General features: G+C 35.2%; 4 protein-coding genes across 4 annotated transcripts in view; 1 reads left to right on the top strand and 3 right to left on the bottom strand.

The window, feature by feature from the left end:
• Positions 10,154-10,838, top strand: LOC109132938 (agamous-like MADS-box protein AGL49). The gene is made up of 2 exons (XM_019245412.1): positions 10,154-10,318; positions 10,389-10,838. Exons 1-2 carry the CDS (start codon positions 10,154-10,156, stop codon positions 10,836-10,838), a joined length of 615 nt encoding a protein of 204 aa, XP_019100957.1.
• Positions 11,076-12,314, bottom strand: LOC104787921. The gene has a single exon (XM_019245507.1). The coding sequence runs from the start codon at positions 12,286-12,288 to the stop codon at positions 11,833-11,835; it is 456 nt and encodes a 151-aa protein (XP_019101052.1). The 5' UTR covers positions 12,289-12,314; the 3' UTR covers positions 11,076-11,832.
• Positions 12,661-18,069, bottom strand: LOC104787919 (proline-rich receptor-like protein kinase PERK9). The gene is made up of 11 exons (XM_019245411.1): positions 16,406-18,069; positions 15,908-16,318; positions 15,735-15,818; positions 14,865-15,596; positions 14,367-14,777; positions 14,194-14,277; positions 13,985-14,055; positions 13,811-13,887; positions 13,585-13,732; positions 13,345-13,506; positions 12,661-13,255 (listed from the first exon to the last, which is right to left on the bottom strand). The coding sequence occupies exons 1-11, from the start codon at positions 17,346-17,348 to the stop codon at positions 13,061-13,063; spliced, it is 3,318 nt and encodes a 1,105-aa protein (XP_019100956.1). The 5' UTR covers positions 17,349-18,069; the 3' UTR covers positions 12,661-13,060.
• Positions 17,662-18,145, bottom strand: part of LOC104789711 (proline-rich receptor-like protein kinase PERK9) — a 3,376-nt gene continuing 2,892 nt past the window's right edge. Inside the window, exon 4 of the mRNA XM_010515365.1 lies at positions 17,662-17,683. Coding sequence (XP_010513667.1) covers positions 17,662-17,683 — 22 coding nt within the window. The remainder of the gene's footprint in view (positions 17,684-18,145) is intronic.

Genomic DNA, 18,145 nt, shown 5'->3' with positions numbered 1-18,145 from the left:
AGGTGACTTATGCTTTATAGGATAAAAGATAAATCGTTTTAAAGTTTGCAAAATAATTGTTATAATGTATAATATAATATATAATAGACAAGATTATGGTTTGTGCTACAATATGGGTTAGATGTTTTTCTCTACGATCGAAAATCTGTAACTTTATATTTAAAAGATAGTTGATGTTATTGTAAAAAAATATATTTATCTCTTATTCACGTTGAATTTTTATTTTGGTTAGATTAATTTTGGCAGAGTAGTATTTGATTTTATTAAATATTTCGTAATGCAGTGCTTAATAATATTTTGCTTTGTTTTTTGTTAGTTACTTTTTAATGATATAGTTATAATTATGTGCGGAACAATATAATTATGAAAAAATAATATAATGATTGTTGGGCATAATTTTAATCATATAAATTATAATGGATAAATTCTATTATATTTATGATATATTCTATAAAGAATAGAGAATTATGCATTCTCTAGAACATTGAGTCAATACCGGCCGTAACGGTAAACATTGAGTCAATACCGGCCGTAACGGTAAGCATCAAGCCAATACGGGTCGCAACGACAAGCATCAAGCCAATACAGGCCGACACAATAATTAACAAGCCAATATGGGCTGTAACGACAAACAACGAGTCAATATGGGATGTAACTGACTTTGTGACCGACTCTGATTTGCTACGACATTATCAAGAGAATATTTGACTCAATCTTATAGAGAGAATATTCGGAACGACCTTATCTCATGAAGAGGCGGTTACTCAAACCCAAATCCCATGAGGATTAGGGTAAAGGGACTTCCCTATAAATAGGGAGCGATTTCGACATGATAGGGGAGGGAAATCGAAGCCAAAACAAGAGACCAAAAACACAGCCACACGACTCAATTCCAAAGCATTGCTAGGGTTCCTAAATTGACTCGTTGTGCCTTAAACTCTTGTATTTGAGCTTGATATTTGATCAATAAAAACAACTATTCAACATCTATTTCTTGTTTCCGTAGTCTCTAAACGAATCAATTACTTTTGCCCAAACAATTGGCGCTAAAGAGAGGGGTAAAGTAAACTACATGAGATGACAGGAAACGGAAGTGATACGGCTAACATTGATGCGAATGTCGCTGCTCAGCTTGAAGCCCTGAATACTAAGCTGAACGAAGCAGTCAGAAGCTGACACAGATCGAGGCAGATAACGCTAGGCTTCGGGAGGAGAACGCCTCGCTGGTGACAGCAGGGAGAATTTTTATCGAAGCAAGCACTAGATTTCGCGGCGTGCAAGTGAATCAGATGCAAGACCTTAACTCAACACCTATAACCAATAATCGAACACCCACAACGGAAGACGGACGGCTGGAAACTCCTCGTCAGGAAGAGAACGACGGAGGAAACCATGACAGAAGGCAGGCACATGAAAGTCTAGTTCGAGAAGAAAATTTGGATCAACAAGGAGTTGTTAACACACCGCGCATGACAGGAATCGAGTATGGACAATTCGCCCACTTGGAAGCAATGTTCAACAAACGATTTGGAGAGATGGAATCTATGATTGAACGACTACCAGGTGTAGCTCAGCCAATTCGGAAGAGCAAATTACACTTGTATGCTGACACACCATTCTCTGATGAAATCACACTCACTTAGATGCCAAGAAAATTTGTGCTACCAACAATGAAGATGTTTGATGGAACATCTGACCCAGATAACCACATAGCGCCAATACAAACAACGAATGTTCACGACGGCCATTCAAAGAGAATATCAAGAAGCTACCATGTGCAAAGGATTTGGCTCAAGCCCCGTGGTTTATCAACTTGAGAAACGGCTCAATAAATTCGTTTGCATCATTGACAGATTTTTTTGTTGAACAATTTGCAAGTAGCAGGAACCTCAAAAAGACAGCAGATGACCTTTATGAGGTGCGACAAAAGAGAGATGAGTCATTACGTGCCTATGTGGGACGATTCAACAAGGAGAAGGTGTTAATACCAAGTTGCAACATGTCTACTTCCATATCGGCATTCAAGAGAGGTTTACTCCCATATGGCGACTTGTACAAAGAGCTAACCAAATATCAATGTAGAACGATGGAGGATGTACTCTCACGTGCATGGGCACAAATAAAATGGGAAGAAAATACACCGTATCGACATCAACATTCGTCACATTTTGACTCTCGCATAGTAAAAAACGAAAGATCGACACGAGATGATAAACCTTGACAAAGACATCGAAGCGAATACACTAGCGTCATAAGTAATGGTGAGGAACCTTATCAAACTTTAAACAAAACTGAAAGTGAGGAGCGCAAATCGTCAAAATGACAAAGACATCAAGGACGTCTCGATTTGGTTAGGCATGGTGGTATCAGGTTATTGAAAGGTTTAATAAGTTATTATTCATTTTTGTTTTTAGTTCTAGTTTTACTTCTTTTAACATTGATAGATTTTTTATATAAAATAACTAAGTTTTTAGTAACTCATTACCAATTATGAGAGTATACTTTGTCAACTTGGTAGCCATGTGCTGATGACAAAAATCAGTAAGAAAATGCTTACCCTTGGAGAACCAATGCTGACGAATCAACAAACTTGAAAAGTTTATGGATGCTTACCCATTGAGGAAGCAATTTTTCAATATGATAGTCACTGCTAACCAGTTGAGGAAGCAGGCACTAGCAAATTATGTGACGAATCAATGGATGCAAAAACTTGACAACGAAACACTCGTTAACAAGAATCTTATGGTGAGACATTTGATGCACAAATCTTCAAGACGTTTTCTACTAAAACTTAGAACTCATGTCATGAACATGAGCAATAAATCTTGTTGCAAGACAATAAAATCATGTCATTCGATGTGAAGTTTGTCACGATACAAGATAAACATGACTTACAACACAGGACATGGTCCTGAAGTTGTTCATATAGTAGTGAGGCCATTGATACACGAATACGTGAACGATAGGCTCACTACGAAAATTGGATAATCACCAGAAACGTGAAACATTCGCTACAACTGCCTATTAGCGAGACGTCGCTCTGGGAATGTAACAAATCTGGAATCCACCTGATGGTCGGATCCAAACTTAGCAAACTTGACAGCAAAACGCTTGCTAACAAGAAATGAGCTATGAAACACTTTAATTGGGTCACGAACCCAGATCATGTCACGAGCATGGCACTAATGATTTGGCTATGACAAAATCGTTGATGTATAGCCATTATAATTGGCATTTTAGGGGCAATGTGTAGCCAATTCTTGAAATTGGTTAAGAACCGCATTGTCATTTAAAAGCCAATATAAAGGCAATGTGTAGCCAATTCAAGAAATTGGTTAGGAACCACATTGTCATTTAAAAGCCAATATAAAGGCAATGTGTAGCCAATTCAAGAAATTGGTTAAGAACCACATTATCATTTAAAAGCCGATGAAAATGCAATGTGTAGCCAATTCAAGAAATTGGTTACGAACCACATTGTCATTTAAAAGCCAATATAACGGCAATGTGTAGCCAATTCAAGAAATTGGTTAGGAACCACATTGTCATTTAAAAGTCAATGTAAAGGCAATGTGTAGCCAATTCAAGAAATTGGTTAGGAACCACATTGTCATTTAAAAGCCAATATAAAGGCAATGTGTAGCCAATTCAAGAAATTGGTTAGGAACCACATTGTCATTTAAAAGCCAATGTAGAGTCAATATGTAGCCAGTTAAAGAAATTGGTTAGGGACCACATTGTCATTTTGAAGCCAAAGCTGACTCAACATAAAGCCAATTCACGAAATTGGGTAGGAGCCACATCGTCTATTTAAAGCCAACGCGCGTATAGCCAATTCAAGAATTGGGTTATGGTTGCACAGTCGTTTCCAAACCAACTCGGAGTCAGTGTACACTGAATTCGAGAAATTAATTATAGCTGATTTGTCATTTTAGAATAAATGCAACAAATGCAGGGCCAATGTGCAGCCAATTCAAGAAATTGGTTAAGGCCAAATTGGCGTTTTAGAGCCAATCCAGAGTTCAGGTGCGGCCAATTCAATAAAGTGGATATGGCCAAATGTCAACTTAAATCAACACTGAGTCAACCGTGTATCCGATTCAAAGAATTGGAGCCAATCCGAAGTGAAGTTGTGGCCAATTCAGGTAACTTTGGTTATTATAACTTTATCGTTTTAGAGCCGATGTTAAGCCAATTCACCAAATTGGCTAAGGCTAAACCAACAAATTGCAGCCAATGCAGAACTAATGTGTAACCAATTCCAGAAATTGGTTATGGCAGCATATTGGTTTGAGAGCCAATATGGGATCAGTGTGTAGCCAATTCAAGAAATTGATTACGATAACTATATCGTTTTAGAGCCAATGCGAGGCCAATTCATTTAATTGGCTATGACAAAATTGTCAATATAAAGCCAATGCGCAATCGATTTGATAAACGGTGATGACAAACAATGTCACAGGTCTTGCCATGGGATAAACATCGTTCCAAAGTTACAAAACTACAAAACTACAAGATCACGATGTGGATCACAATATCATTATAGGAAGGCAGTGAATTAATCAAGTGAGAGAAAACGGCTACATCTAAAGGTATGTCATGACTTATACAAATATTTAGCTTTTATATTTATTAAAATGATACCATTTGTCTATACTACTCTCTAAATTCTTACTAAGAAAATAGAGAGTGGGGGCAAACTGTTGGGCATAATTTTAATCATATAAATTATAATGGATAAATTCTATTATATTTATGATATATTCTATAAAGAATAGAGAATTATGCATTCTCTAGAACATTGAGTCAATACCGACCATAACGGTAAACATTGAGTCAATACCGGCCGTAACGGTAAGCATCAAGCCAATAAGGGCCGTAACGACAAGCATCAAGCCGATACGGACCGACACAATAATTAACGAGCCAATACAGGCTGTAACGACAAACAACGAGTCAATATGGGATGTAACTGACTTTGTGACCGACTCTGATTTGCTACGACATTATCAAGAGAATATTTGACTCAATCTTGTAGAGAGAATGTTCGGAACGACCTTATCTCATGAAGAGGCGGTTACTCAAACCTAAATCCCATGAGGATTAGGGTAAAGGGACTTCCCTATAAATATGGAGCGATTTGACATGATAAGGGAGGGAAATCAAAGCCAAAACAAGAGACCAAAAACACAGCCACACGACTCAATTCCAAAGCGTTGCTAGGGTTCCTAAATTGACTCGTTGTGCCTTAAACTCTTGTATTTGAGCTCGATATTTGATCAATAAAAACGATTATTCAACATCTATTTCTTGTTTCCGTAGTCTCTAAACGAATCGATTACTTTTGCCCAAAAAATGATAATTATGTAATACATTTTAAAGACAAAATTGTACCATAAAGACTTTATATTATATTATTTTCTATAAAAAACAAGAAAACTAGTAAGTATATTATTTTCTATAAAAAAACAAGAAAATTTGTGAATTAAGTTGATCATACAATTGTAAATCTATCTATTAAGTTGACAATACAAATGTAAATAACTGTTATGTCATAATGTAATCGCATTTATATGAACAAAATGATAAAGTTTAACAACCAATTTTTCAGTATAATCTTTAACATTTTTTATTTAATTCGCCGTATATGGCATATGCTAATCCATTTTATCTCATCACCTGCGAGCTCTTAGATTTTGTTTCTTTCCTTAATACATAACTAGGATATATCCCGTGCTTAAAGCACGGATCAACATTTTTAAAAAATTTATAATATAATAATAAAAATTATTGTTTTATTTAAAAAAAAATATATGAGATAATATTTATTTTGAATTGTTATGTAAATCTATTAGTCTATTTGAATACTTATTATTTTAGAATATTATAGTGTTTTATTTTTGATGTATTATTACATTTTTATATTGTTTATTTGTTGTATTTGCATCATTATTTTATGAAATATAAAATAGTAATTTTAATATTATAATTGTGAGCAAATAAAAAATATTAAATTATCATTTATATAAATTTAGTTTTACCAACCCGCCGATGTGGAAATTAAAACACACATTTTCATACATTGAGTAATATATTTTCGTTTTTAAAAATTCAAATCACAACATATGCAAAAAAAAATATGCATTTTATTAATTATAAGTATTATATGAAAATTCCACAAAATTTGTAAATAAAATAAAATAAAGATGATAGGAGAATTATAATTTAGTTATTAAAAATAATTGTATTGTATACTTGGATATAAAATCTTAGTTTTTAAAATGCTGATTGGTTTATATATATTTTTAAAAAAATAATTAGTAATTTCGTCCATAATTTGTTAGAGAGAGAAAATATTTTTTTAGATTTTTTAATATTTGATCTGTGAGTGTTTTTTATTTTTAATTAATTATATTTATTTAAATTAGTTAATTAAGCTTAATTAATTTTTTCTAATGGCAATTGAATGTAATTTTTTACGCATTTTAAGGTTAGTTTCATATTTGTACTTCTCAATTAATATAGTAGGATTTCTTGAAAGCTTGATTAATAATAAAATAAATGAGTTAAATTCATAATTCTAATAAATAATAGATTTTTTAAAATTAATAATTAAGTTATGGAATATTCATTTTTAAGTGGGAAATAAATGAATATGCCTCGTAAACACAACTCTATTAATAGTTAAAAATAGAGTAATGGTTTATAACTTTCATGAAATATTTTTTTAAATTAGAAACGGTTTACACAAAACTGACCGTCAGTCTTTTGAGAGATGATAAGAAATCAAATGTCGACTCGAAAGCCATATCGAAGGAACTCTACATGCAAAACCTACAAATTTCTAAACAGACTAACCAAAGAACTCTAAGTTTGAAAAATCCATGAAACCTAAAAAATTGCCTAGACATATTTATCTGAGAACCCTAATTGTACTTACAATCTTTACCGATTATTTACCGAAAATTCTGTGTTCAAATATATCTTTTGTCTCCTTCTACCTTCACATGATTAAAATATGATATTCGTTACCTTGGAGAATGAGAGTAACTAGTTTACCTATAACTATAATAAGCACTTTTTTTAATAATGTGAAACCACTTAATATTCAACAAAAAAAACATTGCACATAATTTCACTTCCCAACTGCAATTGCTAGATAAAGATTTGATACACGGTTAATATAAAGTATAAACTAATAAATTGTAGTAGTGTATTGATCTATGTTAATGGTAAATGAAATATTATGTTGGACATACTAACATAAAATTGGAGCCATATGATCCACGATCTCATCGATCAAATATATGAACTTTACACAATAGGTCATATGAGACTATTTTGTTTATCATTTGTACATAATACATGACGTTTTCATGCTTATTTTTTGTATTTTGAAGAAGAGAGTTTTCAAATTTGAAAAATTCTTGAGCACAATAATAATGATTCCCCAATCAGATATCTAGCACCGATTCTAACAATTAATAATGTCAATTTGCTGAGTATGGGTACTTTTTGTTGTATCAGAATGTGATTACTTTAGACTACCAAAAAAACTCATCATTAGATCAATTTATACTTTAATATTTAAGAGATTAATTATGATAAATACAAGATTAAGATACAAATTCGAGAGTTAAAGAACATTAGTAGATCAATTTGTGTTTTAAACTTTGTGGAATCAGTAGACATATAATGATTTTGTTATAATTTTTGACTATTATATTTTCTACATGTTTTGCATTAATAGTACTAGTTCAATATAATACAAGTAGATGAGATTAGGAGTATTGAGAGCACCTTATACCTCTCACTTTATTTTATCCTCTAAAATAAGTAATATCATTTTAAATCCTATTTTATATCATACTCGAAAATAGATTAATGAGTATTATAAAGTAATATTATCTATATTTGGAGTAAACTATTCTCTATTATAAAGTGAGACTTTTTATTTACAAAATGATTTTTAACTTTGAAAAGTTTTTATATTATACTTTGAAGATTAATATTATAGAATAATTTTTAGTCATCTAATTGCATAATTAACATAAAAAATTAACTTGCATCATAAAAGAATTCGTCATATTAAAAATTACATAATAAAATAACCTACTAAATATTTCTTTACTTGCATAATAGATTTTTATTTGTATTACGCCATTGTATGTATATATATATATATATATATATATATATTTAGATACAAATAAAAATCTACAGAATTCAGATATTTAGATATATATTTCTTTACTTGCATAAGAATAACCTATAGAATTCAGAAATTACATTACGATCGATTGGGGAATCAATACTTCTTGTGTCTCTCGACGATGGCTCCTCGCGAAAGAAAATCATGTGTTGATGATGATGATAATAAAGAAAATCATGTGTTGATGATGATGAAAATCCTAGATTCTCGGAGGCCTAAGATTAAAAAAAAATTATACATTTTCGTGATCAAGAGTGTTATAACTTATAACTAAAATTATATATATATTTTTATAATAAATTATAGATAATTGAGATTTTATTTTTCATCTATGAAAATAAAATTTTATGTTACATACTATAAATCTATAATATTATACAAATTTTTAATCTATTTTCTTAATTAACACTTTTTATATACGAAAATACTATAATTTTTAAAAATATATATTGTAAAATACTAGAGATAAATAGCAATACTTTTTAATATATTAAATAAAATTTTGAAACTTAAAATACATATTTTACAAAGTGCTAAGATAAATCGACACAATTCTAAATTATATTTTAAAATTAAAATTTTATATTGCTATAATCATTTCTAAAATCTCTAAGTTAGATTATAGAATAACATTGGATACTGGATATTAATATATTAATATTTAAATTATTTTGATTTATGTTAATGGTAAATGAAATATTATGTTGGACATACTAACACAAGATTGTAGCCATATGATTCACGATCTCATCCATCAAGTATATGAACTTTACATATAGGTCAAATCAGACTATTTTGTGTATCATTTGTACATAATACATGACTATTTGAAGCTCAATTTTTGTATTTTGAAGAAGAGATTTTTTATATTTGAAAAATTCTTGAGCACAAGAAGTAATGATTCCCCAATCAGATATCTAGCACTGATTTTTTTTTTTCAATCAAATTTCATATATTAAGTTATCGGAGATGAATCTCTAAGAGAACCATCTATCACCGATTCTAACAATTAATAATACCAATTTGCTGAGTATGGGTACTTCTTGTTGTATCCGAATGTGATTTCTTTAAACTACCAACAAACTCATCATTAGATCAATTTATACTTTAATATTTAAGAGATTAATTATGAGAAATATAAGATTAAGATATAAATTTGAGAGTTAAAGAACATTAGTAAAGACTGCAACATTTGAATTTGTGTTTTAAACTTTGTGGAATCACTAGACATAAAATGATTTTGTTATAATTTTTGGCTATTATATTTTCTACATTGTTTTGCCTCTCTCGTTGATAGCATGATATTGAATTTGGCTTTAACCAAAAAAAAAAAAATCCAAATTAATAGTACTAGTTCAATATTGAATTATAGATAATTCAAGATCAAAAGTGTTATAACTTATAACTAAAATTATATATATATATATATATATATATTTTATAATGAATTATAGATAATTAGTACTTTGTTTTTAATCTATGAAAATAAAACTTTATGTTATATACTATAAATATATAATATTATACAATTTTTTAATCTATTTTCTTAATTAACACTTTTTATATACGAAAATACTATAATTTTAAAAAAGTATATATTGTAAAATACTAGAGATAAGTAGCAATACTTTTTAATATATTAAATAAAATTTTGAAACTTAAGAAAAAGAACATTGAAAATATATATTTTACTAATATATCAAATAATTATTTAAATTTGGGGACCAATAAGAAGGCCAAAAATTCTTAATATTACGGGTCTAAGGCAATTAGCAAATGCCTTTTTTAACTTACTCATATAATAAACTCACTTAATATCCTAAATCCTGAATAAACTCATTACGATCACTTATAGGTTTTGGTATAGGTTTTCGATCGAATAAACTCATTAGGACTACTCGATCCAAGTCGTGTGTTGATGATGATGATAATGATTTGAAGATGAAGAAAGAAAATTTCAAGCAGAGATTTCCAGGCTTTAAGAAGAAAGCCATAGAGCTCTCTATCCTCTGCGGCAACTCTGTTGGTTTCGTGTGTTACACTCCCGACGACAACAATCTCCATATCTGGCCAGAGCCGCAAGAGAAACCAGCAGCTGTTGGCCAAGTTCAATGCGTTGAGTGATCACAAAAGAAAGAATAATGCTTGCGATCTCTACGACTTCCCTGATATCAAGGGTTTGTCGGGTGAGGATTTGAGGAGACATGTCGATAACCTTGATTCTCACCTAGTTGGAATCAAGCAACTAAAGATAAGTATACTAAGAAGAAGAGGGAACACGAAGAACCCTAAGCCGAAGGAGACGGAGGGAGAAGATAGGGTTTCAGATCGATTAGGGTTTGGTCACGTCGTCTTCGGTGGCTACCACGAAACAGCTATGGGATCTTCCGAGGTTTCTAAGGATGTTGGTGTTTCGGATTCTTCTCTGCTCGATCCTTTCACGTCCGGCAGCGATTATTTTCCGGCGGATGACTTTGGGGTTTGTGCCAACGATGGTGCTTGGGATCTTTCTTGGATGGATTTGGACTTTTCTTCAACATTGTTTCCTGCAGGCTACGATCCACTTCTGGGAGCCACTGATGAGGCGGGCACTTACCAAACATTGGTCACAGGATCCGTCTTCTAAGATTACGATTTTGACGGCATGATCACTATTAACTAGGTTTATAATTCACCTATAGTATATGTATTCTCAGTGTTGATCATTATTATTAGTATTTTTTAACTTGTATGTTTTGCTCTAACGCAAATCCATGTTTGTCAAGTTTGTATTTTCTGATTTTCTCTTGTTTTATTATTAACTGAGTGAATGAATGAAATCTCTGCAATTGCTTCTTGTGATAAAAGGTATTACTAACATTCACGTCGCAAAATATGCAAACTTGAAGGTAAAGGTATAAAAAAATATGTAAGAAAACGAAGCTTTCCCTTTTTCTCAGCTCTCTTCAACCACATGCTCCTCTGTAATCCTCTGTTTTGGTAGTCTCTTTAGTTTCTCACCACATGGAAACAGTAAGATGAACACAAATCAAAGAAGAAAACAAAACCGGAGAGAGAGAGACTCTTACTGTTTTAAGCACTCTTACTGGGATGTTATTGATGGGTTGTTGCTGCCTCTAATGGCGAAAGAAAAAAAAACAAATCTGTGTGTATGATATTTACACGTTTTCGTCTCTGCTATTGTAACTACTATTAGTGCCAAATAGTAGTGCGGAGTACTGTGATAGGGTAAGGCAAAGATCGATAAGACCTACAAACAGTTCGGTTCACTGCCAGATTAGAAGCTAAAAAGAGATCAGTCAGGATATCTGAGCCTGAACCATGACAACGTAATCAACCTGTCTCCTCTTGAATAGGTCTTTCATATTCAACTGACTCGCAAAACGTAAATAGAACCATATAGATGTGGAAGGAAGAAGGTTTCTTGCTTCAGAGTTCAGACTCTGGACCGAAGAAGGCTTACCAACTAGTTGTTGTACATTCTGATTCTTGCCTGGTCATGAAACGAGATCTTACAGGTCCGGTAAATTGTGGTTTACAGAACAGCTGAAGATTATACATCAGAGTTCGAGTTAGAGAATGCATAGATATAGTTCAATACCGCTTTTTTTTCAGTCCTCTTAACGCTTCATTATGTGGATTCTTGAATCCAATATGACATCTTGTGCAATGAGCAATGACAAGGAATGATGATCTCTGTATGTAGCTATTTCGAACTGTGAGTTTCCGAAATCCAAATCATTTGCAGAGTCTCCCTGTCTCCAGAAACTCCCAAACACAAACTCTCCTTTCATGGAAAGTTCATGCATCATCTCCTCAATGTCTTGCATGCAACTTAATCTCGACACATGCTCCTCTCTGTCTCTGCAATCATCCTCCTTTGTCGGTAGGAAGATCTTCGCGTTTCTTCTCTTCTTAATTCCTCGAAGCCTTCTGGTCACAAATCTCTTCATTTTATGTGCAAGTTTACAAGGAACCTTGAAGAAGACAAAGATAAAGACTTGTAGTATAAAGCACTCGCAGCAGCAACAAAGTACAACACAATCTGCTGCAAAAGCACCACAATCTTCTTCCATTACTCTTGATGCATTGAAAAAACATGTTAAGCTGAAAACAAAGATATATGGAGATGGAGAAAACAAAACTTAAGAGGTGATATCTTATTGTGTCAAAGGAATATGTTCCTTGCCAATATTGGTATCAACAAAAGGCAAGGCAAAGCAACACCCATGTGTTTGTTTTTGCACATATTACAGAATCACACATGTGATCTGAGACGCTTTTAGAAGCATTGTTTTAGGAAGCTTAGACGTCAAAACAACTAACAATCTTTCGTTTTCGGGTAAATCAGCCTTTCTGCATCTGGAAACTAAGCCAGATGAACACACAATTGACACAGTGAGATATAGATGGAGCATTCAATATAAGTATAAGATTGAGAGATAATATGACAAGGAAGTAAAGGTAAAGGTATAAATAAAATAGATACAAAAGTATTTCCATGTAAGAAAACGAAGCTTTCTTGTGCCAGAAGCCTAGAACATAAGTATATTACCCATCTATATATCTCTTTTTCTCATCTTTCTGTTCAACCACATGCTCCTTTGTAATCCTTTGTCTCTACAAAGTCTCTTTAGTTTCACCACATGGAAACAGAAGGAAACAAAACCAGAGAGAGATTCTTACTGTTTTAAGCACTCTGTGAAGGTTCTGCTTTGAGAACAGGATGTGCAGGTTTGAGGCGCAGGATGGGAAGTTTTTAGACAAAACTGGGATGTTATTGATGGGTTGTTGTTGCCTCTAATGGCTAAAGAAAGAAAAAGAAAAACAAATCTGTGTGTATGATATTTACACGTTTTCGTCTCTGCTATTGTAACTACTATGTGTGAAAAAATCTGTACTGTAGTTTTGGCTACCAAATGCCATTCTTCTAAATAATCTGATCTCTGCTGACTGTTGAGCTGAGTTAAAGACTTCGCTTTCGCCTAGTCTCATTCCGTTGGTAAGGTCTTCTCCAGCTAAACTTTCAAAAGCTCTCACAATCTGCAAAATAAAGGTATGATCAAGATTAAGTTTTAAGCCAAATAAACTCATCAATCTCGAGGAAAGAAGAAAAGAAAAATGTTTTGTACTTGTCCCATCCGAGGTCTCTTGGCAGCTGAATGGCGCACGCAGGCTCCCGCTGCTTCTATCATTCTAAACATTTCAGAATCCACATAGTTTTCTCCAAGCTTGGGGTCTGCTAAAGAATCAAACTCCTCGGTTTCAATGGCATGACTTATCAGAGGCCGGGCCTGAACAACAAATAATGCAAATGTCAAACGACTTGATGACTTGTACATGTTAATGGAGGTTTAAATAGCAAGTCGTACCCATTCAACAAGGCTCTCCTCTCCCAGTGGTTGTGATGTATCCACCGGTTTACGTCCAGTGATTAACTCAAGCAGAACAACTCCAAAGGAGTATACATCTGATTTCTCTGTTAGTTTTCCACTTGATGCATATTCAGGAGCCATGTAGCTGTGAAGTAGATGAATGAAATATATCAACCAAATGCCAAAATATAAGACCCTTTAATCAAACAAGACAAGCACCTACCCAAATGTTCCAATAACCCGTGTTGTGATATGAGTGTTACAATCAAGAGCTAATCTCGCAAGACCAAAGTCAGAAACCTACAAAAAAAAATTGAGAGATATCAAAAACTGTTTTAAGTCACAATGTAACAGAAACCTTACAAATCTTAATATAGTAGAGACTAATAATGTGTACCCGAGCATCAAAGTTGTCCTCTAAAAGAATGTTAGACGACTTAATGTCCCTGTGAATGATACGCGGGTGACCTGACAATAGACAATTTAGTAAGAAATAGCCATAAACCACTAAGACTAGTTCTTGGTCCTCACAGTTGTATGCTAAATTTAGTAACTTTTTCCAAAGAGGTGTGAGGTTACAAACTAGTGGGATGAGCATCAACTTACAGTCTTCATGGAGATAAGCTAGTCCACGAGCCGCACCAGCAGCAATTTTTACACGAGTTGCCCAGTCCAGAGCAGATTTTGAAACTGTTTACGAGACATGGTAGATAGTGTCAGTCTCAGTGATGTGCATATATATAAAGAGTAATCTTGGAGATGTTTTTACTTTACTTTACCATGAAGGTGGTAGTAAAGGTCGTTGTTAGAGACATAATCATAAATGAGCAATCTACGGTCACCAGAGATGCAATGTCCCACGATAGAAACCAAATGGCGATGATGAATCCTGCTAAGAGTCTCAACTTCAGCTTTAAACTCTCGGTCGCCTTGTCCTCCACCAATTTTAAGTTGTTTCACAGCAACTACTCTCCCATCCGGTAATATCCCTTTATATACACTACCAAATCCACCTTCACCCAATAAATTTTCTTCTGAAAACCCATTTGTTGCCTTCACAAGTTCTTCATAAGAAAACAATGCTTTCGAATTGCCTAAGCCGCCAGATTGTGACTGTGAGTAATGATGACTGCCAGAACGCTTGCTACCTACAATAGGTGCAGATGACTGCATCCTAAAAAACGCTGAATCTGTACATAAAGAATATCAAGAAACGTAATGAGAATCAAGAAACACACAAGTAACAACTTTTATGATTCCTATCAAACTCATAATACCTGATCTTGCGGTAGAGCTCATTGGTGATGGCGTAACATCGCCACCACTAACAGCTGAAAGACGTTTCTCTCGTCTCCTCAAGCACCAGACAAAAATTCCAATAAGACTGAACACAACAAGCGCCACTGCTACGCTGATACCAACAACAGCACCAGCACCAAGTCCACTACCATTAGTTGAACTTGAAGTATCATGAGGAGGCCTAAGAGCAGGGTTGTTCTGTGATGGGTTGTCAGAACCTGGGACAAGTATTTCAGGAGGAGAACGTGGAGGAGGAGAAGAGATTGTTGTTGGTGGAGTATCTGGACTTCTACTGGGAGGTGCAGGTTTAGGATCCTCTAGTGGTGGAGGAGGAGACTTCGTGGGACGTTCTGAAGGCGGTGAAGGAAGAGGAGGAGGAGGAGGAGGAGACCGAATGGGACGGTCAGAAGGCGGTGAAGGAGGAGGAGGAGATTGAATTGGACGCTCTGATGGCGGAGGAGGAGATTGAGTGGGACGGTCTGAAGGCGGAGGAGGAGATTGAATTGGACGCTCTGATGGCGGCAGAGGAGGAGGAGAACGTTCAAAGATTGGTGGTGAAGGCGGAGGCCGTGGAGGAGGAACAGAAGCAGGAGGTGGAGGGACTAATGCAGGTGGTGAAGGCGGACTACTTGGTGGCTGCACCGTTGGCGGTGGTGGCGGCGATGAAATTGAAGGAGGAGNAATGTCCCTGTGAATGATACGCGGGTGACCTGACAATAGACAATTTAGTAAGAAATAGCCATAAACCACTAAGACTAGTTCTTGGTCCTCACAGTTGTATGCTAAATTTAGTAACTTTTTCCAAAGAGGTGTGAGGTTACAAACTAGTGGGATGAGCATCAACTTACAGTCTTCATGGAGATAAGCTAGTCCACGAGCCGCACCAGCAGCAATTTTTACACGAGTTGCCCAGTCCAGAGCAGATTTTGAAACTGTTTACGAGACATGGTAGATAGTGTCAGTCTCAGTGATGTGCATATATATAAAGAGTAATCTTGGAGATGTTTTTACTTTACTTTACCATGAAGGTGGTAGTAAAGGTCGTTGTTAGAGACATAATCATAAATGAGCAATCTACGGTCACCAGAGATGCAATGTCCCACGATAGAAACCAAATGGCGATGATGAATCCTGCTAAGAGTCTCAACTTCAGCTTTAAACTCTCGGTCGCCTTGTCCTCCACCAATTTTAAGTTGTTTCACAGCAACTACTCTCCCATCCGGTAATATCCCTTTATATACACTACCAAATCCACCTTCACCCAATAAATTTTCTTCTGAAAACCCATTTGTTGCCTTCACAAGTTCTTCATAAGAAAACAATGCTTTCGAATTGCCTAAGCCGCCAGATTGTGACTGTGAGTAATGATGACTGCCAGAACGCTTGCTACCTACAATAGGTGCAGATGACTGCATCCTAAAAAACGCTGAATCTGTACATAAAGAATATCAAGAAACGTAATGAGAATCAAGAAACACACAAGTAACAACTTTTATGATTCCTATCAAACTCATAATACCTGATCTTGCGGTAGAGCTCATTGGTGATGGCGTAACATCGCCACCACTAACAGCTGAAAGACGTTTCTCTCGTCTCCTCAAGCACCAGACAAAAATTCCAATAAGACTGAACACAACAAGCGCCACTGCTACGCTGATACCAACAACAGCACCAGCACCAAGTCCACTACCATTAGTTGAACTTGAAGTATCATGAGGAGGCCTAAGAGCAGGGTTGTTCTGTGATGGGTTGTCAGAACCTGGGACAAGTATTTCAGGAGGAGAACGTGGAGGAGGAGAAGAGATTGTTGTTGGTGGAGTATCTGGACTTCTACTGGGAGGTGCAGGTTTAGGATCCTCTAGTGGTGGAGGAGGAGACTTCGTGGGACGTTCTGAAGGCGGTGAAGGAAGAGGAGGAGGAGGAGGAGGAGACCGAATGGGACGGTCAGAAGGCGGTGAAGGAGGAGGAGGAGATTGAATTGGACGCTCTGATGGCGGAGGAGGAGATTGAGTGGGACGGTCTGAAGGCGGAGGAGGAGATTGAATTGGACGCTCTGATGGCGGCAGAGGAGGAGGAGAACGTTCAAAGATTGGTGGTGAAGGCGGAGGCCGTGGAGGAGGAACAGAAGCAGGAGGTGGAGGGACTAATGCAGGTGGTGAAGGCGGACTACTTGGTGGCTGCACCGTTGGCGGTGGTGGCGGCGATGAAATTGAAGGAGGAGGTGAAGGGATCACTGGTTGCGGTGGTGGAGGAGAGCTCTCAGGTGGTTTAGGCGGTGGTGCTCCATTCGGTACCGGTGGCGGTGAAGTCACAACCGGAGGAGGAGCTCTATTTGGCGGAGGAGCTGACGGAGGAAGCGGCGATGTTACTGGTGGTGAAGTGTCGTTATTCATCGGCGGTGAAGCCACCGGAGGAGACGGTGGAGAATTAGAAACCGGAGGTTGTACCGGTGATGTTGCCATCTCAAAATCTACTTCTCATCCAAAACAAAATTTGAAATCTTTCCTCCAAAAACACTAAATTTTAAGAATCAAAAGCCTAAAAAATGCAGAGAGTTTGAGTAAGACAGTATCCTGAAAGCACCAAACTTTACCAACCAAAGGAAACACTAAACGTGAAGGAAGTTACAACTCTCAAGATCACACACAGCTAACAAGATTATACCCTAATTTACTCTAAACACACCAAAAGCTTCAACACAAAGCAGAGTAGATCAAACCCCCCCAGATCGTTTAAAAAAAATTAAACTTTAATTGCTTCCCACCAAATTCTAGATCACTCACGCAAAACCAGATCACTGAGATTATAGAAAATGTAATAACTCAGATCTGTAAGAGCTTTTTCTTCACTTAAAAAATCATAACTTTTTTAAACATCTTCAGCCATTGAAGAACACAAAGTAACTAACTTTTGTCTTGTCTCTTCTTGTTCTTCTTCTTGTCTCAAAGTTGGAATCTTGAATCAAAGTTTCATTCTTTCTTTTTTTTTTCACTTTCTTACGAGCTTCCTGAAATTTTAATTTTCTTTTTTTTTCTTCAGCGTCTTCTTTCTCTGGGGGAAAGCTTCAATGCTACGTTAAAAATCAACGGTCAAACAAAATTGAAAGGCTTTTAATTCGTTTTTTAAGAAAAATAAATAAAATTTGTTTCCACTTTCCATAACTGATTTAAATCTCTTTCAGCTACTTTCCAAATTCACCGTAAGCTGAGCTCTCTTATTTTTCTCAATTATTTTATGCATTTTATGTACGCGCTTTGTA

This window comes from Camelina sativa, chromosome 5, assembly GCF_000633955.1.
Source record: "Camelina sativa cultivar DH55 chromosome 5, Cs, whole genome shotgun sequence".
NCBI lineage: Eukaryota > Viridiplantae > Streptophyta > Magnoliopsida > Brassicales > Brassicaceae > Camelina > Camelina sativa.
This window is presented reverse-complemented; position numbering and strand designations above follow the sequence as displayed.

Coding starts and splice junctions, on each gene's coding strand:
- LOC109132938 (XM_019245412.1), top strand. CDS start 10,154: ATGAAGAAAGAAAATTTCAAGCAGAGATTTCCAGGCTTTAAGAAGAAA. Junction 10,319..10,388: donor AACCAGCAGCTGTTGGCCAA/GTTCAATGCGTT, acceptor CCTGATATCAAG/GGTTTGTCGGGTGAGGATTT.
- LOC104787921 (XM_019245507.1), bottom strand. CDS start 12,288: ATGGAAGAAGATTGTGGTGCTTTTGCAGCAGATTGTGTTGTACTTTGT.